At 43.4% G+C, this 25,284-nt stretch overlaps 1 protein-coding gene across 1 annotated transcript in view; it reads right to left on the reverse strand.

Annotated features, from left to right (window-relative positions):
• Khdrbs3 (KH RNA binding domain containing, signal transduction associated 3) overlaps window positions 1-24,993 on the reverse strand; it is a 165,783-nt gene extending 140,790 nt beyond the window's left edge. Inside the window, exon 1 of the mRNA XM_026407458.2 lies at window positions 24,846-24,993. Coding sequence (XP_026263243.1) covers window positions 24,846-24,933 — 88 coding nt within the window. The 5' untranslated portion in view covers window positions 24,934-24,993. The remainder of the gene's footprint in view (window positions 1-24,845) is intronic.
• Window positions 24,994-25,284: the final 291 nt, after the last annotated feature.

Consider the following 25,284-nt stretch of genomic DNA (forward strand, 5'->3'; position numbering starts at 1 on the left):
CAAAAAAAAACCAAAAAATCAGAAACTGGTCTTATGATTCATATCACATATGGAAGCTTCAGAAACTGAAAGAAAATTGTGCTTAAAGTTCAAAGAGAAACTTTTAGTTTCTTTTTTTATAAGTCATATTATTATTCTTTTCATTTATTAGTTTTATCTGAAATAATATTTTATATTAAGTCAGAAAATATAGCTGTTAATATTGTCCACACTATATCATCCTACTGTTTCCTACTGAATTTTAAACTTGAGGATAAAACCTGGTTCCAAGCTTTAATATGCACAAGCAGCGGGCAAACACGAAAAAGTGGCTTTGGAACCACAGAGACCCCACTACAGGAACTTCCCTCTGCCAAACAGGGGATGGGTAAGCAGGAAGACAAAGCTAGCAATCACGTGCTGGGTTCTAAACACAGGGTTTGCTGGGCATGAACGCTCAGAGATGTTTATTAAGCGTCAGCTCTGAGCAGGAACTCCGAGTATGCTGAGTCCACAGTAACAATCAAGACGTGTCCTTTTCCACCTACTTTATACCGATACACTGTGCAAAACGAGACTTTGAGTAGTCTCAAATTGAACATAAGCTCTTTTTGTTTCTGGCAATAGCTAGGCTTCCAATCACATAAAGAAACCCATACTATAAATATTAATTCTGCTTTTTCTTCTTGGTATACTTCTCAACTATACCCGATGTTGAGAATAGCATGACTTCAAAAGGGCACCTGCTAGGAGTCTGATAAGATTTGCTATCCTAAACTTTCATCTCTAGATGCTCAATCCAAATATAAACTTGTACAGCTAAAGGTATAAATTAAGCTGTTGTTAAAAGTGTTTTTCCTAGTCGGGCACAGTGGCACACACCTGTAATCCCAGTGACTCAGGAGGCTAAGACAGGAGGGTCACGAGTTCAAAGCCAGCCTCAGCAACTTATTGAGGCACTAAGCAACTCCGTGAGACCCTGTCTCTAAATAAAATATAAAATAGGGCTGGGGATGTGGCTCAGTGGTTGAGTGTCCCTGAGTTCAATTCCCCGTACCCTCCCCCCACCCCCCCAAAAAAGAGTGTTTTTCCTAATAAGCTGAATTTGGAGTAGGCCTCCAAATTTCTTATCTCTGCCAGGCTACAGTATCTATTCAAAATAAGAAAGTTCTTTTAACAGCTCATTAATGGAAATAAACTGGGTCCTTCAGAAGCCTGTCATCTATACCTGATAGAGCTATTTGTTCAATAATTGGGTAAGAACAAATTAAATGATATAAAAACTTTTTATTACCTCTTTAATTCTGTTTCTGAGACCAATATGGTACTAATCTCCCCTTCATCACAGAGCAACATCAGCATGTGAATAGGTTAAAAACAAATATATATATATATATATGCACATAAATGTAAATAACTTTAAAATCAAATACAAATAACCATGATATAATCTAGAACCACATACTCAACTTCTATGTAAACCTATTCATATGCCACAGAGACATGTCCCTTCTGAAGATTGACAGCCTACACATGTGTGTATCTACCTATGCACACACACTAACAATTTCTGAAAACGTATGACAAATTCAAGATAATATGTGAACACAGAGTTTTTAAAATGAGTTTTGAAGCACTACCATGTACACTAAGGTCCACTAATGTTCAAATCCTTTAACTCTAACTTTTAAAGAGTGAAAGTTCTCATAATTCTGGGATCCACCATGGTCTGTCAGGCTCCATGACTTTGCAGGGCTGTGATCTTTCCTCTCTTAATCCCACTGAAGTCTAGAACTTGATCTCCATTGTGCCACAGAGAGACCTGCAAGGCACACTTTCAAAGGCTCTTCTAGCACTTAGGCCCATTCCCACCAGGACAGTGTCACATGAATAACACTTTACTTGCCTAGTGTCTTTTTCATGTCTAATTGCATCTTGAAAGCGGAGGGTATCGTCTTATTCCTCTCTCCTCTATCTATCATTATGCTTAACATGATGTGCAAGTGATAAATTTATTCCACAGACATCTAAAGCCCACTATGTGTTAGGAAATGGAGAAAGAGAAAGACAACATTGACCCTCTTCGATCTTAAATATTAATAACAAATATGTTAATGACCATTGGCAAATGATGTCAAAGTGAAAAAAGGTGGAAAGGTTCAAAATCAAAGCCCCAACTATTTGGGAGACTAAGGCAGAAAATCTGCAAATTAGAATCCAGTCTCAATTCTTAGCAAAAACCTGTCTTAAAAAAACAAAAACAAAAACAAAAAAAGACTAGGGCTGTAGCCCAATGATAGAGCTCCCTTGGGTTCAGTCTCCAGTACCACACAAAAAAAGAAAAAGAAAAAAAACAAAACCCAAAACCCAAAACCCAAAAAGTAGAAGAGAAGCCACTTTGATTCTTCCTCATCAGAGACACTTCTGAAAATAAGTAATTGTGTTAAGTATGATTCATGTTTGGTCAGATCTGATAATGGTATTTCTGCAAGTCAATTTCTGTCACAATTAAGTACACCAATTTTAGATCAATGCATGCCACATAGATAAACACTACCATTGTTATTCAAACTGTGTTAATGCATTGAAAGCATCTGGAAGAGGACATACAAGCCCTGCATATCTAAACATGCACAGATTTCATGGAAACGACAACTACTAATAGTCCTTTCTGATGAAGATGAAGAAGCATTCTATAGACCTGGGTTCTGAAAGCATTTCTGCCACTTACCTGCCTCTCTGAACCCTCGTCTTCTCATTTAGAAAATGAAGACAATATCTGCCCTGCCTCCTAGCAAAGCTCTGATTTTTGGAGATGTCAGTAAACCTCCCTCATCTTCCCTCTATCCACAAACAGGAACTCATTAAGGGTCAAGGAAAATGGACTACTATAAATAAAATCAGACCTATTTAGTTCTTTCACACAAAAGGTTTGTTGAGTATTTGGGGCATGTCCAGCAATGTTTTGGTAGCCTGGGATCAAAAGTAAATAACACAAGGTTTGTGTCCTCATAGAGCTTCCATCTGGAGAAGGGATCGTGCCTGAAGAAAGGAAAACAAAGGTTTGCAGACGGTCCTGGAAAGGGACTTGGGCTCACAGACCACCACTCCATTGACCTGTTTTCAATTCTGCTTCTCAGTCCTTGAGGGAGTCAGGCTGAGAGCACCCCCTGCCCATGAGTACCACCCCTCTCAGAAAACTAAGAGGGTTCAGGCCTAATACCCAGGGTGCTATTCTGTATCTTCTGGACCCAGGCCTAGCTAAGTCATAACAAAGAGGAGCCAAGGTCTTTAATGAAGTAAGTGCCCTACCTCTGAGCTATACCCTCAGTCCTAAACTATGTGTTTTCAAGGCTTAGGCAAAATGAAAAATATATAGAAACAAGAGATGCCAATCAATCCCAAATACCAAATAGTGCATTAAGAGGGTCAAGTACAATACCATGCGAGAGCACTCTGGTGGAAGCCCTATAAAGTGCCTGTAAATACCATCACCATCATCTGCATTATCTTTATCACTATTTCATCCTATTTATGCTTAAATATAGCTCCAAGCAATACCTGGTATTTTAAAAATCAATTTATGCAAAAAGTTGAAGCTATTATATGAAATCTTCCATTTTTAAAAAATAAGTTTCCTGCAAAAAGCAAAGCAAGAGTCTAGATGAAATATAAGATTGATAAAAAGAGACCAAAACAAAGAGTTCCTGCAAGCTCTGTGTAAATGAGCCCCCACAGGATCTTTGTGGGCAGGCACAACCCTTCCCCTCAGGCCTGCCAGACTTGTGTCTCTCCCTCTGCTCTTCTCGCTGCAGACAGTCCAAGGTGAGCAGCCCACTCGCCCTCAGGAGCTCTCCAGTCTTCTCCTCAGTGACCCAGAGCACTGTCAGCATTGCCTCACGCAGTGTCTTTTAAAACACCTCTTACATGTGGGTCACTGTTTCAGTTACTGGGGACACAGCAATAAGAAAGCACTGTTTCCATAGAGTGTATGGTCTCTGGGGACAGATGATTAATGGATTATATGTCAGATGACCACAGAGTCCTTCCTGAGGAGAAGTGAGCTGAGCACAGAGGGCAGCGGAGGAGGAGGGCAGGGGTGTGGTGCACACGGCACTTTCTACCCGCACATGCAAGTCTTGTGCACACTCCCCAGTGACTGGAGTTTCTCCAGTCAGGAACCAACTGCATGTTACCGTCTTCAGGCTCCCAGCACAGCATGAACAAATCCCAACCGGAGGACAGTGGTGATGGCTGACTGTACTGACTGCTACCTCCTGGTGTCAGTGAGTGCTTCACAGCAACACTTTGAGGTGATTATTTTTACTACAGGCCACATTTTACCTCAAATGAGGAAATTAAGACAAGGAGGGCTAAAGTTATATGCATCAGGACACACAGCTAATAAAGTGGGGATGATGAGACCGTTTTAAGCCCCATTCTTAATCACCTGCAGTACCATCTTCCCCAAACAGTGGACATTCAAAGTCGTCTTACATCAACACAAACTGCAGTCCCACATTTATGCCCCAAAATATGTCTACAAGTGTCCAGTCAGGCCCGGAGTCAGAATCCTGGCAGCTCCGGGTATGGAGCGAGTGAGCTTGCCGTGACGTCTTCACACGTCCACTATTCCGAGGCCTCGGGCGTCTGGAAGAACACGCCCAGCTCTGGAGGCAGCATGAGGCAAGTGCAGGAGGGTGGCAGAGGCAGGGCAGGCACAGTCACATAGGAAAAGCCAAGCAGTGGCTGAACTCAGAATGTGGCTCCAACTCAGTGCTGCAGACTACTCACTTCCAAAGACTGACTAGTTTCAAAGGAACCAAAGTACAGATAATCCCTCTACCCAGCAGCCTGGACAGCGCTTTACCACTAACAGCAAGGCAACCTCAGCCAGCACAGCAGCTCAGACCCACCAGGAACTGCCTTCCCCGCCACCCTGCCATCCCTCAGATGCTGCTGGGCTTCCTGCTGCACCGCAAGCCAACCACAACAATCACTGGCTTCAGAAGGTGTTATCAGACAGGTCTGACCATTGTGCCACATGCTTACCTGTAAAAGAAGAGCTGGCCCATAAAAACAACAACATCTTGCAGACCTGGGCCAGGGCTGAGATACTTAACTAGTAAATACAACACTGCAGTACAGAAACCCACCAAGTTTGGTCCTTCTTTTATTTGGGATGGGGGTTACAGACAGGAGGAGAGAAGAGAAGGTCTTGATGTCTAAAATGCTACGGGAGGGGGGAAATCACCAAAACATGAACAAGCCCAAATCAGAAAATAAGAGACACCCTTCAGGGCTAAAGAACACAAGTCTTGAGGTCAAAACAGCTTGGTTTTAATTTGATCTGCTGCATATTAGTAAACCCTAAAGCTTCATTCATAAAATGGGAGTATTGATATCTCTCTGAATAAACCTGTGGCACAGATTAAATAAAATATTGTACTAAAAACAGAAAAACAGATTTTGGAATTTTATGTGCAATAAATAGTAGCTACCAATGTCATCACTGTATGTTTTATTTCTTATGGTGGAATATCCCAGGACAAGAGACGTGAACATCAGTACACAATGTCTTCTCCTTTGTAAGTCACAGCTTACTGCCACAGCCTAACACAATCATCCTCTCCTCAACTTCCACTTTACTGACCACTGGTGTAAGTCACCTGGCAAACAGTTCCTGACTTCCAACCCTTGATCTACAGTCATCTTTAAATGCCATCTACCATCTTATTCTTTTTATAGCTTGTTTACCCATTTAATGTAAGAAATTATTAAAGCCACGAACCACACAGCTTTAAAGCAAAATGAATACAAACTGAAGTTCTCAGCCATCTTTACACTAGGTAGCCTGAGGAAGTCTTAGCACTTCTGATGCTCAGGGTCCCGTCTACTCAGTGGAGACAGTGATGTTACCTAAAAGGGCTGAGAAAGCCAAGTGCCATGCCCCAGCACCACACAGAGAGCAGGGCAGAAATGGAGAGCTGGTTTGTCAGGCAAGCTTTCAACTTTCAGTATTTCATAGATGAGATTCTCCTTGAAGTTAAGGATGCCGATTTACTCTTCATAGACAGCAGCACATTAAGAGTAGATGAGAATATTTGGGGGGAAAACAAGAGCAGTAACTAAGGATAAGCAGTATAAATATTCACTAAGGCTGATATGGTCTATCAGCATCTAAAAAATAGAATGGCGGCTGGGGTCATAGCTCAGTAGTAGAGTTCTTGTCTAATATGTGTGAAGCATAGGGTTTGATTCTCAGCACCACATATAAATAAATAAAGATCCATTGACAACTAAAAAAAATTTAAAAACAAAAAGAAGAAATGATAAAGGGTAGGAAAAAAGGAGAAAAGCAACCCAGTTGGCTGATAAACTACCTGACACTTTAGCCCTTCAACAAATTCTCTGACAGATACTCAGAACATTATCCAGACAAAACCTCACTGTGAAATAGGAGGCAAGAGAAATTACCTCTTAATCCCCTGTAATTTAACAGAAAGAATGTGGATCTGGAAATGGGACTGATCGTGTCCACATATTCGGTTACAAGCTAGCCCAGTGACATCAGGCCAGTCACACCTTCCAGGAGAGCCTGTTTTCTCATCTGTAAATGAAGTTTACGTCATTCACCTCAGAGGGCTATACTGAGGATTGGAAAAAAACACAGTCTATAAACCCCCTGGCACAGTGTATGATGCTCAGCAAAAACTCCACAAATCATAGCTCATTATTAGTAGTGATTATGTGACAGTGACAAATCATTTAATGTCTCCAAGACCCCTGATGTATAATTTGAAATATCATAGCGCAAGAAAATCTCCAAAACCAGGCTGCAGATACAGCAGACACTGGACAAACACAGGTTCTGCTCTGTGATCAGCAGAACAATGGCTCCCCTCAAAGACATGTGTGCCCTAACCCCCAGAGCCCAGGAATATCAAGTTGCAGGGCAGAAAGGAGCTAAACCTGCTGGCCAGCTGGCCCTGAGATGGAAAGATCATCCAGAATTACCCAGGTGAGCCCAGGGTAGTCACTGGACCTCAAAAATGGGAGAGAAAGAGCAGACGGAATAGAGAGGTGCAGCCCAGGAAGGACGCAGCAGTCGGCATTTCAGCTCTGCAGAGAGGAAGGGCCACAGGCCCACTCCTGTGGGCAGCTTCCAGAAGCAGGGAGAGCCCAGGGAAAATGCTCCCCAGAGCCTCCAGAGAGGAACAGAGCTGTGTCTGCACCTTGATGCTCCGCAGACTTCTTACATCCCGGACTATAAGATGATAAAGCTACTAGACTTGAGACAATTTGTGATGGTGTGCAAAGAAACCAGTCGCTCTCCCAGCATTTTAGTCTCTTATTTATTTATTTGTATTGGGACTGGGGATTGAACTCAGGAGTGCTCTACTACTGAGTTTCATCTCCATCCCTTTTTATTTTTTTATTTTGAGACAGGGTCTCACTAAGTTGCCCAGGCTGGCCTCAAACTTGCCATATTCCTGTCTCAGCCTCCTGAGTCACTGGGATTACAAGTATGCACCACACACCTGACTTCAGTTCCATTTATTTTAATGGGTATCAAAGAACATCTGAATATGAAAATTTTTTTTAAAAAAAGAAATGTTCCCTCTGGATCGATGCTTGATCTTCTTGAGAAGATCACTTCTTACTCAACTGAAATTAAGGTGTGATTTTTTTTTTTTCTTAACGGTGCTTGATTCCAGGTCTTTGCCATAAACAACTTAGAGGATGTAATATGATATATAAACTGAGTCATAAACATTCTGGAACAACAGTGTTAAATAATTACAGCCCAGAATTTCCTGATACTATGGGTTATCAGAAGCTACATGAGACACCCACATGGACATCAGGCAGCTTGAAGCACACTACAAGTCAGGTTTATTGCATCTTGGGTATGTTTTTGTCTTCCAAAGGCTCAAGTTCTAGAACTTAGGCCCCAATGTGGGAGTACTGATGTTGTAGAAACCTTTTTCTTTTTTTCTTGGTAGCGGGGTAGTGGAAGATGATTGACTAGATCATGGGCTCCACTACGAAGGGATTCACACCACCTCTCTGGAGTGCACTCGGCGCACTGCGATTTTATTAGTTCTCTTAAGCTAAGCGTGGTCCGTTCTAAAGCAAGGCCACCGCAAGCACTTAGCCCTCGGCCTGTAGTGGATTCCCTCTCTACTTCCCCATGTTGTGTGACATCGTCAAGAGATCCTCAGCAGGATGCTGGCACCAGGCTGCTTAGGTTCTCCAGCTACCAGAGTCATGAGCCATATATCTCTTTACTTCATAGGTTATTCAGTCTCAAATATTTTGATATAGCAGCACAAAATGACCATTAAAGGACTCAAAGCAAAGTCTGAAGTTCGGAATCTATTCTGAATATCATGACTTTGATTAATCAAAAACATACTGTTTTCTTTATATGAATGTGAAAACAGTTAAGACCAGTAATTTCTGAGTAAGGACTCCAAGTCAAGGTAGGTAGAAAAGTTTATTATTGATGTTTCTCAAACAGATGGCAAAAGTAGCCTGAAAAGGCATCTTTTACAACCTTTTCAAGCAGAAACTGTCAACCTGAAACTGCATTAAATGAACTATGAGACTGTGAACTCTGAACTAACAATTTACTAACTCCTATGGTCTAAAGGCAAAGGAACTAAAAACTCATCAGTAATTTGGTCAAGTCTATTAAAGACATCAAGAATCCCTGCTGTTCCCCTCCTCCCCAAAACCTAACATCACCACAAATAAGAAGGAACTAAAGACACACTCATGGACGCTTCTAGACCACCACACGCTGGGCCAGGATACTACAGAGTGGCTTCCACATCAGAGTAGACAAGAGGCTAAAAAGCTATCTTCTGAAAAGTGACCTAGAACAGGGAAGCAACCCTAGAGAGCAGCAGCGTGAAGCAGACAGTGGGTTCTGCTCCCTCGCTGAGCCCTACCTGAAGGGAGCTGCGGAGTCTTCTGCTGCAATTGAACTTCAAAAGGCTTGCAGCCAAAAGACCTTCGACAATGACAAGTGTCTACCAGCCTAGAATGCTGTCCCTACACTCTATACACACTGTCAGTGTCAATCATGACACGGCCCTTGTTCCAGGACCTGGAGATATGGGGCCAACACAATCAGCTGAGATGCAACCAACCAATCAACAACATTCACAAGGAACGAATCAATTTCTCCAGGGACACGCTAGTGAGGACCAGCAGCCACAGAGCATGTCATTTTAGTGTCCAGGAATGTGTGAACCCAACTCCAAGTCAGACTGGAAGGCCTGTGGTCACTGGTGAAGAGAAGCTGTCAGAAGCCATTAAGCCCATGAGAAGTCTCCCCCATATCCTGAGCTCTTTGTATCAAAGGATGGGGAAGAAATAGAGGGTGGATGCAGTTCGGTGCAGAGTATATATGTGCATGGAAACATCACAGTGAAACCCACTAACTGCACAATTTATGTGACTGGATAATCATGATAAAAAAAAGAGCATGCAGAGATCCTACTTTGCCTCAGCATAACTGGAATCATAAAATTCAAGTTTCCTACTTAAAAAGAGAAATATATCAGCAAAAGAGAAAGAAAAAAACTTTTAAAAACAAACAATTTTTAGTGTAATTTACACTGGCAGGGTCACATACTTTTGTTCAATTGCTTTTTATTTTGCAGTACTAAGGACTGAACCCAGGGCCTTGTGCATGCTACACCAGCACTTTATCACTGAGCCACATCCCCGCACTTCCTATTTTACTAAATTGAGACAGGGTTTTGCTAAATTGCTGAGGCTGCCTCAAACTTGCAATCCTCTTGCCTCAGTCTCCCAAGTACCTGGGAGTCCAGGTGTGTGCTACCACGCTGGGGTCACACACTCTTTATGAAGTCACTTAACTCACTAAAAAAATGACTAAGGATTTCTTTTCCTTTGCCCAACAAACACTTCAACGTTCATATGGCTGCAAGGATTCTTTCCCTTGAACTTTTCTCTTTTGACCCCATGTGCTCCCTGGGTGAGCTCATCCTTAACCAGGGCTTCAAATACAGGATGGTGCCTTTCAGTGAAAGTAAATTCTAGAAAGACCACATATGTATCTGAACTCACACATTTTAAAACCTTTTCAACCTGATTGTTCAGAATCCCAAATGATATTTCAAAAACCCAAAGCTGACCATATCAGTCCCCTTCACTGCACTCTTCAACCATGTTTCCAGATCCTAAACTACACTCTCACTCCTTAGCCATCCACAAGGCCCTTTGCATTCTGGCTCCTGCCTACTTCTCTTGCCCATTTCTCAACCTCTTCCTGCTTTCACCTTATACTCCAAACGAAGGTGCCCTCACATACATTGCTCATTCAACAAATACTGAGCATCTATGTAGTTCTGGGCACAGGAGATCTAGCAGCCCGTCCAAGTCCAGCTCTCAGGAGCTGAGAATGTGGTTAATGTCTTTAAGCATGTTGCTAAATGCTCACCACAGTTCTGGGAGGTAGTTGGAATCATGCCTGCTTTACGAGCTAGGACGTGGGAGCTCAGAGAGGCAGCAGGGGTGACCACCCACAAAGTTTGGGGCTCAGATCCACAGCCCAGCACACTTGTCTGAGAATGGCAGATCTCTCCTCAAAGTCAATAGATTGGAAACCCAAATAAAAAGCAAATATTCTTTTTCAGTTTTGCTTCACCAAACCATCCAAAGAGAATGAATTCATTGCCCTAATCCAAAGGAAGAAACTTAGATTAACTTGCTATTCGTTCCACAAACACTGGGGGAGTGCCCACTAACTCCCAGGCTGACTCTAAGTACTAAGCACTGCAGAGTGAACCAAAGATTACAAGTCAAAGTTCCAGCCTGTCGGGGGCCGGGGTTTCCATGGGAGAAGCAGCTCCCAGCAAAGCACCATGGTGGAGTGGGACAAATGCAAAGATGGAGGCCAAGAGGACGGCACTGCACCAGGCCCTGGGAATGCAGAGGTGGACAAGAGCAGCACAGGCACCACACATTCTGCCCCAGGACCCACAGTCCTGCAGTCTCAGCAATGCTGGGAGAGGGGCTCTGAGAAGTGAACCTCCTCAGATCACAGCTGCATCACTCTGGTGCCCAGGGTGTTTCACTACGACATCAGGAGTCATTCCTAAGTCCCCCTTCCTCCCCCAATCGGAATAGCGCACAGCTCTTAAGCAGGGCCATAGAACCCTGTGGGCTTGTCTTTGTGACAGCACTTACCACTCTGCAATAAAAATGTCTTTTAATTTGGCTGCTTCATGCTGAGAACACTTTAACCCAGCCCTGTGTTCCAGCACTACCCAGGATGAGCACGTGGTCCTCACCAAGAGCCCAACACTGCTCCAGTCTGAGGGGCCTGGAGAAACATCCACCCTAAAGCTATCCTCCCAGAGGCACCCCAGGAATCTGAAGTCGTAACCACAGATCATGCTCCCTTCCACCTTAGGGCTCACTCTCGACCGCACAAAACTCCTTTCTGCCACCAGCCCTTTTATTGGGAGTAAAACTGTGCGGACAAGTGGGGAATTCATATGCACTCTTCCAAGTGCCCAAGCACCTGAGGAGCATCCGCTCTGTGGCCAGTGCTCTGTGCTGGGCTCCAAGAGGAGGGAAGCAAACATGTGTCCTCTGGCCTAATGCCCTGGGGAAAGGAAGTGACCAGCTTTTGAGTACTGAACAATATGTCAGGCACTTTGCACATATCCCCTGATGTGTGCAGGCAAAGGACCTGAAGCCTGCTGAGCTCATCACCCAAGTCACACACCATTTGAGGATGGGGACCCTGCCCAGGGCAGAAAAGGAAGCTCTGACAGAACCATCCAGAATCCTACAGAGCATTACCAAATTACGTAACTTCTTTCTTCTTGCCCCGTTCTAAATTATTGTAGACTGCATAAATACAGGGTGGGGAATTCAAGTCCCTCTTGCCTGAATTAGGGGTATACTAAGTGGTAAGCCTTGTGTTCAAAAGTGGAGAAACTCCTTTCTCCATGTCTCTCAGAGGGAGACAGATGCTGAAGAATAAGTTCCTTAGTACTTTACATAAACACAAGACCCCTGGGGTCCTTGTGTTGCTCCCTCAGTCCAGCCACACTTGCTGTGATTTGTGTGGGTGGCATCCAGTGCACCAAGCCACGTGGGGCACCTGTGTAGCCTGCTTGGGTTCTGCTGAGGAAAGGCTGATGTGAAATTTATGGCACATGCCTGTGCTTTGTCTACATAAATCATTATTACCAGCAAGTTTTGCAACTTCCCTGTTTTCAAAATTAAATAGTAAAAATTAAAAAAAAAAACAGTAAAACTTACCAAACAAGGCAAAATTTCATAAGGCACCTCAAGACCTAGAAGACAAAATCCAAGCAGAAGAAGGAGCCTGCTCTCTCTCCCCCCAGGAACATGAATTGTCCTGCCACACAGACCTTTGAGACCACTTCTCTGGATTTTAGAGGAAGGGCCAAAGACGCATCCTGCTGTCTCCAGTATGCACCACAGCCCGTGACACACAGAAACACTGCTCACCAAAAGTTTCAAACAGCCCCACATTTTTGGAATTAAAGAAAATATATATAAGTGACCATTAAAAGCCTAACTTGCTTTTGAATCACAGGAGACCCCGAGCTGGCACAGCTGCACAACTGCATCTTGACGCGGCACTGCAGCCATCTGCTGCAACGCACCAGGTCTTGGTTTCTTTGTCCGTGTCCATCAGCACCTCAAGGGCTGGTAGCAGGCATCACCAAGAGGTGGCCATTCCCAGGGACACTCTTCTCTGAGAACAGGAGTACTTCCTGATGAAATCCATCTGCCACTGCTGTAAAGGAGTCCTTTTCTGAATAAGTTAGAGCAAGAAATTACATGAGAAAAATCATGAAGAAACAAATCTATCCTGTGACAATAAAAGGAGTATGATTTTGACATTTTTCACACAGTCACTTGACTGATGCTGGAGCCCGGTCTTCCAGCTGAGGCTGCAGGAAAGCGCCTGATACCAGACCCCAGGAGGGGGAGGTGCCAGTCTGCACACACAGCTCTTCCTCCAGACAGGCATTCCGAACAAGGGGCAACAAAAATGCCTTCGTGAGTTTATGAACTTATTTTCTTCTCATTATCACTTTGCATATTATACTTTTAAAAGATTTTCATCTTATAAATAAGGACCTTAGTAAAATGACAAGTCACAAGAAACTGACGACCAAAACACCTTTAAAAGATAAATGAATGGTCCATACTAGAAAGAGCTCATAATTACCATTATAGTATTTTTATTATGCCCCTATTGTAGACAGCACTGATAAAACAAAATTTTACCAATTTGGTACTCAAACCTGGTTCTTAGTCTCTGAGAGCAGGGTGGGATAGGCAGGCTCAGTCAGGGCCAAAGCCAGCATGCTGCTTGTTTAGGTTCAAATTTTGTCAGAACACAAACACTCATTCATTTACATACTGTCTACAGCTCATTTTCCACTATACAGGTAGATACTGAATACGGTGTACACCCCCAGAATATTTACTCCTTAACCTCTAGGCTAAGAGCTGAGCACAGAGACAGAGAAGACCTGCCAGTCATACCCCTGCTATCTGACATCCGAATAAACAGCCTGGAATCAGACATACTCCAGCCGCCCAGACCTTGTGTATAAACAATATTCCATTGTAAAATAACCTGGCGTCCACCGAGGAAGAAAGAGTTGACTCTAGAGCCTGGGCAGAGCAGAGAGCCCTGGAACAAAATGCTCTTAGAAAGCAAAACAAAATCTGAGAAATTAAAAATACAGAACTCGCTGGTATCCTTAAAGATGGCTTCCTGAACTGCCCCAAGATACCAGACTCCGCAGACACTCAGTTCTTGTATAAGACGGCGTCTGTATTTACACAGGACCTGTGCAACCTCCCACATCCTTTAAATCATCTCTGTTACTTACAAAACCTCATAAAATGTAAATATTACATAGATATTGTCATACTTTGTTGTTCAGAAAATAAAAATAAAGTCTGTACATGTTTAATAAAGACCTAATTTTTCCCCAAGTACTTTGGATCTACTGTTGGTTGAATGCACAGATGCAGAACCCATTCATCCAGAAGACTAACTGTGCTCAAGTGTGTGAGGTGATCCTGTCAAAGAACCCAGGAGCCAGGGAAAGGCCCCAGTGGCCAAATCTGGGACAATCTGAGCATCCACTTATATAGTGATAATAAAGGATTATAACCCATTGAATTAAAACGAGGATCCATGAATTCCTAATACACACAAGACAGGTGATCGATAAACAGGAGGAAGGGAAGGAAGGAGAGAGAGTAGAGAAAAGAGAAAGAGGTCTCCTGTCAGCAGAAAGCCAACCAGTAAAAATGAAGGGAGGTGAAATGAATGAGTTAGAAACTGCGATGTTTCAGGGAAGGAGCGGTGACTAAGAGCTGATAGGATTTGTGAGAGACTTTAACGAGGAACAGAGTTTTCTCTGTCTCAAGATATCTCTCCAAGAAAGTGCTAATTCACCACTAAAGAAACCAGCTACTTTAGAGTGGAGCTATTCTGGCACCACAGTGACCAACTGACCAAACTGACCACCACTAACAGGAGAAGTGACACTGACACCATGTGCCCTGGTAGGTGTTCTGAGAAGGACCATCTCCTCTGCAGCATCCCTGCCCAGAGTGCAGAACAGGAGACATCAGACCACCCGACCCGAGAGACATGCCACAAAACCTGGCCTGGGTTCTTCTGAAATGCCTGCCATGGAAGGCAAAGGACAACAGAGGTCGTTCACGGAAACCCAAGGGGACCTGACAACTGCGTACAACACGTGGCCTGCACTGGACCTGAAAGGGCAGGGAATGGCAGGTAACCTCGGCATGCGGACAGTACCTAATGGTGCTTTGTTGCTGCTCAACTTCTTAATTTGATAGTCACACTGTGGTTATGAAGAAAAAGGCCCTTAGTTTTAGGAAATAAACACTGTGGTATGTAAGTACGTAGTGGGTAAAGAAACCTAATACTTGTTCCCTCCTCTCACCCAAGTCATGAGAATACACACACACACTGAGGGATGCCAAGGCAGATGTGGCCGTGTAAACTGGCAAATCCGACAGACGGCTGTGAGGGGTGCTGAGCACTGCTCTTCTGATTCTTCTCTAAGTTTAAAATTATAAGACTTTCAATGCCTCCAAGTGCAATGGCACACTCCTGTAATCCCAGCAGCTAGGGAGGCTGAGGCAGGAGGATCACGAGTTCAAACCAGCCTCAGCAATTTAGTGAGGCCCTCAGAAACTCAGTGAGACCCTGTCTCAAAATAAAAAATGAAAAGGCTAGGGATGTGGCTCAGTGGTTAAGAGCCCCTGGGTTCAATCCCTGGTTCCACTTCCCCCCAAAAATCAACACCAAGAAGAAATACAGAATAAAGGTCTTAAAAGTGGGAGGGAAGGAAGGAAACAGATGAATACCTACAATACACCACAAGAAGCAGGACCTTGAAGAGTCATGGAGACAGGAGAGACAAAGCCAGGGTTCTGCAGGAGGCAGCGAGTGACCTGCTGCTGCCCTGCAGAAGTTCTGCCTCCAGGTGACTCTCGCTGAAGAAGAAAGCCATCTTGCTCCTGACAGGCCCAGAGCCCACTCTGAGCCCCCACTCTCCACGTCTCTTGTAGCTCGGCACTTAACACTCTTAAAACTGTCCTGCAGGCATGTTTGTGTCCACTGCTGGATCACGGTTTTTTTTGATAAAACATGCTGAAGAAAACAACAGCAGCAGCTCTTCACCACGTAGCCATTACATGCCAGGCATGTCACCAAACTACCCTGCACACCACTGAATGGCATGAAAATCCAAAGGAATGCACTCTTTGTTAAAACTAACTTTTTATCACTATTTTGCAGACATGAAACAGGCTGAAAAGGGTTAATGCAACCAACATCACGATGCCAAGACGTGGCAGAGCTGAAATACAAACTCATGTTTTCTATCATATAACTGTATTATTATTCTTTTTTAGTAAAGAGTCTGAATCTGAGTTCAGTATCATTTTCAATTAACCATGGCTTGCACATAGTAGGCAAGCAAATGGTAAAAGGGATGTTTCTAAGTGTTAGATTTGTTTGTATTCTGAGTCACTCGAACTGAAAACAAAGTACAGAGGACAGAGGAGGCATAGATGGTAGAGAAACCAAGCCTAAAAAGAAGAGAAAAACAAAACAGATAATCTATGGCACTGGTAGATAACCATGAGCTGAAGTATGAAATTGAGATATAAAAGAGGACATGAGGAAGAGAAATGTGTGATAATCTCATATTCTCATTAGATATCAGTGTCACTTCACCTCAATGGCAAGCCATGAGGTGGGCATCAGTGCCATGTGCAGCGGTGGGAAAGCAGCTTAGAGAAGTAAAGTCACTGATGAAGAAGTAAAGTGACAGTTAAAGTTGGAAGTGTTAAATATTCAAGTTCAACAAGTAACAGTTGCATAAATGAATGAAACTTTTAAAGTCCTGTGGACTCTTGATCCAGTGATCCCTTCTTCTTCCCTGGTAAAAAATGAATGCAAACAGAATGATGGCTCTATCCAAACTTTTTCCTGGTTTAGACACAGACAAGTCCTTTAGCCCACTAGCAGTCAAGTCAGCAGACAACAGAAGGCAGGAAGCAGGGCTTTCCACACCAGCTGACAAAACTTTTGTTACTACTGTTGCACCCTTAAACAAACAAAAGATTTTGACATACAGTCTAATGCAAATTAACAGTGAGTATTATAATTTTCCCTCCAAAAATCATATTACAAAGCTGGTAGCCATAAGTTAGACTACCCTAACATCTTTGAGAATGTTTTTTCTTTAGGTAACAGTGACCCCTCTAAGTTAGCTCCATGGCCTTGAACAAGTTATATAACCCTCTAAGCACCATTTCTTTATCAATAGAATGAAAACAACAAAAGTAACTTCACATGACTGTCACAAGAATTAAACTGCAGAAATGGGTGAAAAGGAACAGTGCACAGCACATCTCAGGAACTCAAGTCAGTACTTACAAAATAAAAATGTCATGGCTTTCCACAACTAATATGAAAGATGAGTACAATGCATGGAAACTCAACACAAGGCAAGCTGGCTGATCAGGATCAGCTTCTATACAGGAGCAGCTCCTGCAGTGGATGGAGAGGGTCTCCTGGCTATGAGGAGCGCCATCTAGTGGAGGAAAGGCAGAGCACCGGGCGTGAACAGCATGGCAAGCAGAGGAGGAAAGCATGCCAAAGTCCCCTTCTCCTCTCCTTTGGAGGAATTTCTCAGTGGGCACTCAAGCCAACAGTGACCCCAAGTGTAAGTCTTATACCAAAAAGAAAGTTCAAAAGGTTGCTGTCTCATACTCACCCCCTTTATCAAATTAAGGAAAACCATCAATAATTGCCAGGCACACCTTTAAAATCCCTCAAAGAGTAGCAGAGGCTGATTGGTGAAAAATAAAGAAATATTTTTTTAAAAAAAAGTATAGAAATTTACAGCTTAAAAATTCAGAGTAAGACACCCTGTGCTTGTAGAGGCTGCTAAGTGTCCAGACAGGCTTTGAGCTCTGTAGTCACAAAACTGCTGATGAAACTCCACTTGCTAATTGAAGCTTCAGGTGCTGTCTCTTTAGCGGGATAATAAAAATCAATCAGTGATGCTGCTCATTTTGATATAAATGAAACAAACTTCCTAAATAAGGGATTTGTTCTTCAATATTTCCAGGATAGGAAAATAAAATTATTCTAACATCATAAAATTACTCCAAGAATTACAACTAGATGATTTCTGTATTATTAAAATACACTTTATGTCTGGAAAGTGGTGCCAATACTCCTAACACTCTATAAAATAGCAAGTAATGTTCACTAAATACCTATGATGTGTTGGATGCTGTGCATATGTCAGAAAAGCAGCCTCAGAAATAGACACCAGACCCTCAATCTTACTCATGGTAAAACTAAGGCTCCAAGAAACTAACTTGCACAGACTAGAAAGTTGTCACCTCCTACAATTACGTGGCACTTCTTACAATTTATTCCTTGTTAAGCAAGGCTGTTCCCCCAAGTGAATTCCATTCCCCAGATTCTCCATATGGGCCCTGGTCAAAAAGTTTCTGTCCCTTGCCAGGCTAGGGTCTGTCCCTCTGTACAATATGCAATCTCTACTGCTCACCAGTCCATTACTAAGAAGTTAACCTGAAGAACTGTGTTATCAGAATTCCCCACAAAAACCAAACACATGAAACCAGAAAGTTTCCACCACTACCTGGTGCTCACAGGTATATTGCATAAAGTTAAGCAGGTGAGGATCTGAATCCTGGTTCACCCCTTGCTAGCTGTGTGATGTTGGGTGAATTATTTGATCTTTCTGACCTTAGTTCTCTCATCTGCAAAATAAGATAAAATGATTTACACTTTTAAGAGTGCTGAAAGAATTAAATGAAAGACTATACATAGAGCATGCAAAGCTCTTGATAAATGGTAGCTAATATTATTAGCAATTATAAAGCAAGTACATTTAAGCCTAATGTCCCTTCTAGAGAGCCAAAAACCATTATTTGCAGGAATTATTTGTTCTTGTATGTTGACAGTTTTTTGAGACTATTTTCAGAGGATGGAGAATTTCTAAATATACCATAAACTGACTATAAATCTCTGATATACTCTCAACCATTTCCGTGATAAGGTATTAAACTACAAAGGGTTCTGTGCCTCTGAGAGATTCCCTCAAGGTAAACAGATCCTTAGCAAGAATTTCACTCACAAACATTCTATACAGGATGTTTTTCTATTTTTCTCTTTGACCACTGAAATACATACATAATTAAAAACCATTACCTGGCAGGCCCACTGAAGACTGAAAAATATTGCTGGAGAGCACAGGAAAAACAGTGAGCTTGCCTTTTTGGTAAAACACATTTTCAGAAACCTTTTTTAAAGATTCATCATGAACTGTGGAAATTCCTAATGGCTTTCTACTACAATGAAACTTTCATTTAAAAACAAACAATGTTGAGTAAAGTCCTTTCATCTCTTTTGTTAAAGTATCCTATCAGAACACTCTAGAATTGATTTAAAATCTCAGCCTGACTACTGTGCACCTTGACTAAGCTGTGCACCTTGACTAAGCAAGTTACCTTACATTTCTGAGCCTTAGATGCCTCATTTGAAAAAAAAAATAAATAAAGGAAGCTGGCAGGAACTGAAGCCACCTACCTTGCAAGACAACACCTAGCACAGGAGAGGCCCTCCCTGTGATAGCTTTTATTATAATCATTATCCCCAATGCTGAGAAAGACCCTACTTTTACTTTTACTAAAAAATGGAAGCCATTCTCTCTTTACTCAGTGGGGACTGGATAACAAGCAAAGGGGTCTTTTGATATCCAAATTGCCCTTGGCATTAAACTTCCAATTTCAATTGTTTCTCTGGCTTTGGGTTTCTGTTTAGCATCTGACATTGCAGATTAACTCCTTCAATTCATAAAAAGTCTTACTTAGCATGTGACAAGGGCTTCCAAAATCTGGCTTTACTCTGTCAAATAAATAAATACATGGATAAATAAAATTTCACTATGGGGTTAAAAGGGAAGAAGAGCTAATTGTACTAGAGGGCAATGGCTTAACAAGTTCCTCAAGAAAGAATAAAGGTATAATTAAAACAATTTTTTTAAAAATTGTTTAAAGAATAAAAGTAAATAAACAGGTCTGACAATATCTTCTCATTATCTTATAGAAAAGGACCCCTATGGTTGTACCACAGTTAAGTGCCTTTCACTCAAATCCTTTCACTGATATATGTGCACAGCCGTTAAATACTACATTCCAGCCCCAGTTCCGGTGCTCTAAAATGTTCTGGCATAAGGCTCTTGACTGATTGCTGAATCCCATATAGACTCTAATTCCCCTATGTTTGTGACAATTAAGAACAACAGAGGAATGAAGACTGGAGTTCCATTCACAAGACTAGGCTTTCACACAGAAATGTTAGGCCAGGCGCTTCCTCCCAGTGCAGACAGAGAGATCCAAACAGTGTGTCAAGAACTGTACCACAGGAGACTTAAGCCCTGGGTGCCAGGCGACACCAGAAAATAGGCAGTGCAACCCATTACAGAGAAAAGGAAGTGGTCAGAAGAAAAGCAGCAATGTGAGGAGCTAAGTATAAATATGGATGCTGTATCATTTACCTTGCAATCTGGCAAGACCACGGAGCAAAGAACAAACTGCTCATCATAAAGCGCCCAAGGTTTTCATTCTCCTCCTGTGGCTAACTCCATCACCAAGATCTGACTAGTAACTTCACATGTAGACCTCCCTGGGTCGGACGGCACAGGGAAATGACAACAGAGACTGCACCTGTGCGCTGACGTTTTATAAGCACGCCACCTTGGGCATGTCACTCTAATGTCAGTCTTGTTTTCTACCACTGAAACGCTGGCCAAACGCCTCTCCATTCTGGGCTGTTACAAGTATTAAGATTAGAAACATGACAGGGTTAGAAAAGTGCTCAGAAATGTCCATAAACTATCTCAGTTAAATACAAATTATCTGGTCACTAAATATTTCAGAAGGGCAATTTGACGGACATAAAAAAAAAATTCAACACAGAATTTAACAAGAATTCCCACATCACACCAATTTCTCATATAAACAATTAAAGGATTAATACGATATTCCTTAGGAAAGAGAGTACCTATAAACGTGAAGCTCTCCTCTCTCACAGAGAGGACGACACTTTCTCAGAAGCAGAGACTGCTTTCCCTCTCTACCTCCAGGACCAGCACAAAAGCCCAGCATGGAAAGCTATCCATAAACACATAATTTATGTCCAAATGCCAAAACATTGTAACTCACAATCACTAATAATACACTATATAAAACTCAGAAATGGACTACCTAAAACTGAGTCATCATATCTATTTTCTTACAAAAACATAGCAAAAAATTAAAAATATAAAACTGATAACAGAAGAAAAACAATTAACATCTAACCACATCCCCCTCTGGATGCAGCACAGAATCACACATCATAGCATGAAGGCATCCCACTCAAACACAATTGGGAGATTCTCCTTGCTTTACGAGGCTGACAACATTCAGGCAAATCAAAATTGTTTTCCAAAGGGATCTCCCAAAATAAAATGTTAAGCCACTGTGTCTTATAGCATGTGCATTCCTATGTTTATACATTTCCCCTTTATACATCTGAATGCCCCACATATATCCTAGGTAATGCTAAGCACCCTAGCACTTGAGATGTAAGGAAAAAAAAAAAAAACACTTATTTTGAAAGAACTTTATGAATCTGAACAAAAACAGACCACACTTCCTCCTGTAACCAAAACTAAATGTGACTTGGCAGGGAATGAGCCACCAACCATATATTACATCAGATAATTAAAACAGTGTTATGTCATCTTATTTAATGGTTACTTGGCTTGGACTGAAAACCATCCAAACCAATACTGAAGAGTTGGATTAAATTACAATGCATAGACATTTCTTCAGATGTTTTTTAGTAAGAGTCAGCACAACTCCTACTAGCAGACAATACTCCTACGCAACAATATTCTCATCTCCAATGAACCTCCTTAGCAAGAGACACAATGTCAATTCACCCTATAGGCACCTGGGCCAGGGGTGCCCTGGGAGTCAGGCAGTGGACACAGAATACCAAAACCTATTTGCTTTGATTCCATTTTAGCATCAGGTAAACATTAAATTTTTGTTAGAGAAACAAATTCAATATTTAAGGGAGGTAGAAGAGAACCAGTTATCCTGAGAAATAAAAATAAAATCAGTAACTAATGCCCATCATGAAACACGAATCTGGGAAAAGTAAAAAGGTCAACCTGTACTGAATAAGAGCACATCTCTTGATGTCATCCATCATCCAGCTCAAGTCTTACGTAAAGATTATTAGGAAAAAATAATTTAGCCACAAAGTTGATCGATGTTTATGAATACTGACTATCAAAACAGGATAACTCATTTGTTATCGCATTACATCTAATTTATTATTTTCATTACCATAATTTGCTGATTTGTAAACAAAAATACTGGTAACAGGCAGGCTTTAATTTAAAAGTGCCTGTTGACCTGATATTAAAATCCTGTGCTCTAATGAACATTTGTTTTGTCAAAGAAGACAAGTACAGAAAAAAATTTTTAAAACTCAGGATAAGTTTTCCTAAAGACACACATTATTTACCTTATGTTAAGTCTACCAGGAACAATCATATTAATTTCACTGATTTCTACAGGGTTTTTAATTAGCATGGGCAAAGTGCTTCATTATGTCTTTGGAGGAAGACACAAGGACAATGACCTCAGAGAAAGACAGTTTGGGAACAAATTGGGGGTAGTCTAAAGCTATATAGCTGTCTCCCTGGGAGACACCAATATCTTGACTAACAGAAATGTTAAGTGTGAGATGGAATAGATGCATGTGTCAAAGTGCCTTGGAAATTTTAAAACACTAAACAAACATAATCTTGTGTCACCATTTGGAGATGTTAACTAAATATATCTATTACATGTCACAACACAGTAAAATAAAAGTTCAGAAGGCTGACCAATCAGCACTTCAAGATTTTTAGTGCCAGCATAAGATTTAATGCTGGGATAAGAATAACTTCTGAGAAAAAAAAAAAAAAAGACTTTCCTTAGGGGAAAACACATAAAAACACAGCTAAATGAGAATAAAAGTACTTTCATATAGGCAATAACAGGATGCTCATCAGATATAAAATCAAACTTTCCTAACTAACATTCAAAGTCTGTCTTCAGACACTATGCTTTAGAAAGGCACTTGTAATTTTGGAGTTATGTAACAGCATAATTAATATTTTAAATGACAGAGCTTTGCATTCTGGATAGCGGCCTAGAATTTAAAGGAAAACATTTAGTTCAAAGCCATCTAAATTAACAGCATTAACAGGAACATCTCTCCCTTCAAATGGGAGAGATGCACTTCTTACAAGAATTACACTTGTGATGAAAAGTAAGGTAATCAAGCCTAACACCCCAAAATCACCAAATGGCAACATTTCCCCAATATCAGTTTAAAGTAAGTAGAAGCCATTATCACTAGTAAGAAGAAGAGAAACCAAAAGAAGTGTGAACCATATTACCAACAAAATACTGTGGCAACATGGCACAGAAAATAATGCTGACTTTTGCAGTAAGAAAATTCATTACACTTTTAGTTAAACTGGTTCCTTAATTGAGCATACTGTAACTTTGATTCAGCTTCTTTATTAGGAAAACTGCACTTGATGCCACTGTCCAGAATATTTTTAATGCTAATGATCTCACACAATGTACAAAGAAATTTCTTTCACAGGGCTGACAGCCCAGCAGGCAACAAAAGATATATGTAAATCATAAAGAGCAAGGAGTACAAACCTAACTGCAGAACTGCTCAGAAGGGCATGGGAATAAAACTCACATTCTTTTTCTCTTAATTCAGGAACTTGTGCCCATTGCTTTTTTCAAAAGCCCATTTTATTAAAGAAATAAGAATAAACATTCAATGAAAATAAAATGGGAGAGCTCTATGAACCTATTTCTGTTCTACAATCCAAATATGCTTAAATTGTTGGAGACGGGCAGAGTCTCTCCATGAGCCCCACCAGTCAACAACAGCTCAAGCGCTACTTCTACTTCGTAGAACTGGCTTCCATAGGTACCGGAGGTCGTAGTTTCAAAATCTAGTGCCCATATACAAGAATATGTCTGCCTTGTCTTTCACTTCCAACAACAAAAAAGGCAGGGCCAACAATAGGAGCAGAAGCCCTGATTTAAATAGGGAACCATAGACTGTCACAGCACAGAGTGATTCATGCAAATGGTGACAGATCTGACCAGATAATATTTCTGTCATTTCCCAGAGAAAAGCAGCCCAGTGTCGCCAGCCCATCTTCATCTGAAGGGCAATGCCAGATACAGGAGCAGTGGACTGCCCCCGGCAAGGAAGGCTAAGTTACCGTCCATCCCTGCAGAGGATTCAGGGCGCCAGAGCAGGAGCAGAGGAACCCTGTCCCGGTAGGCGTGCCCCGTAAGCCCAGGATCCCGTGCTCCGGCGCTTCCCCGAGCCGGTCACACCGCGCTGTGTGGCGGAGTGTGCGAAAGGCACAGGCGGCACAGGCTCCTCCGCCTGAACCCCAAGACAGCCGCCAAGGAGGTCGCCCACCCGGCGCTTCCCAAAGACTGGAGGACAAGCCCAGAAGGGCTCCCGCCGCCCGATGTGGCTCCGCCGCCGAGGGCCGCCTGCGAGCCGGCTGAGCGCGCGGCCCGGGAGCGCAGCCTGCCCCGCCAGGGCAGCCACCTGCGCCGGGCCATCCGGAGGGCGGGCCGGGCACTGAGCTTCCCCTGGGACCCGGCCTCTTTCCTCCCCCGCGCGGGAGGTCTGACCCGAAGCCTCTTCCGAGGTCCCCAAACTTCACTAACAACCCAAGCACCTGTTCCCTTCGCTCCTCTGCATCTGCTCCCCTCACGTCCTTCCATTTTCCTGAAGCTCTTTCTCCAGCTCCCAGACAAGCCGAGCGCCGGTTCCGAGTCCCCCCTCCCCTCCAATGAGATCATTCAACCTCCTCCCCACTGAGCCCCCACCCAGAAGTTTCCCCTGGGTCTCCCCGAGTCCCCAAAGATTCCCCGCAAGTCCTGTCCCGACGCCCCAGCCTCCCGCGTCCTCCCCGAGCCCCAGGTGCGCCGCGGCTCTCCCCCAGGCGTCCCGCCTTCGCCCGGGCCCCGCCCAAATGCCCGGAGACCGGGTCACCGCGGCGCCCCGAATCCTCGCACGGCAGCCCCGGCCGCTGCCCAGGCGACCCGCAGCCCCGCGGGCAGCTGACAGCCGGCGCCCTCACCTTGGTTCACCAGGCGCAGGGCGTGCGTGAAGGAAGGGTCCAGCGAGTCCTTCTCCGCCATCAGCTCCGGCAGGTACTTCTCCTCCATGCTCGCCGGCCACCCGGGCCCGGGACGCGGCCCCGCAGCCCGACCCGCGCGCGCCCCAGGGGCGCGGACCCGGCCAGACGCCGCGGCGGCGGCCGAGCCCGGCGGGCGGGCGGAGGCGCGGGGCGGGCACCGGCCGCTCAGCCCGGTCCCCAGGCGCCCGAGAGCCCGCGCGGGCGGCCGCCGCCTCCGGGACGCGCCCCGCGCTGCGGGCACCGGCGCGGTCAGGCGGGCCTCGGGCCGGGCGCGCGGCGCGCGGAGACCCCGACGCAGGCAGCCCCGCTCGCCTGCCAGCGGCGCCGGCCCCGAGCTCCGCCGCGACCCGCTCCGCGCGCCGCCCCGCGCACTCTGAGC

This window comes from Urocitellus parryii, chromosome 7, assembly GCF_045843805.1.
Source record: "Urocitellus parryii isolate mUroPar1 chromosome 7, mUroPar1.hap1, whole genome shotgun sequence".
Lineage (NCBI taxonomy): Eukaryota > Metazoa > Chordata > Mammalia > Rodentia > Sciuridae > Urocitellus > Urocitellus parryii.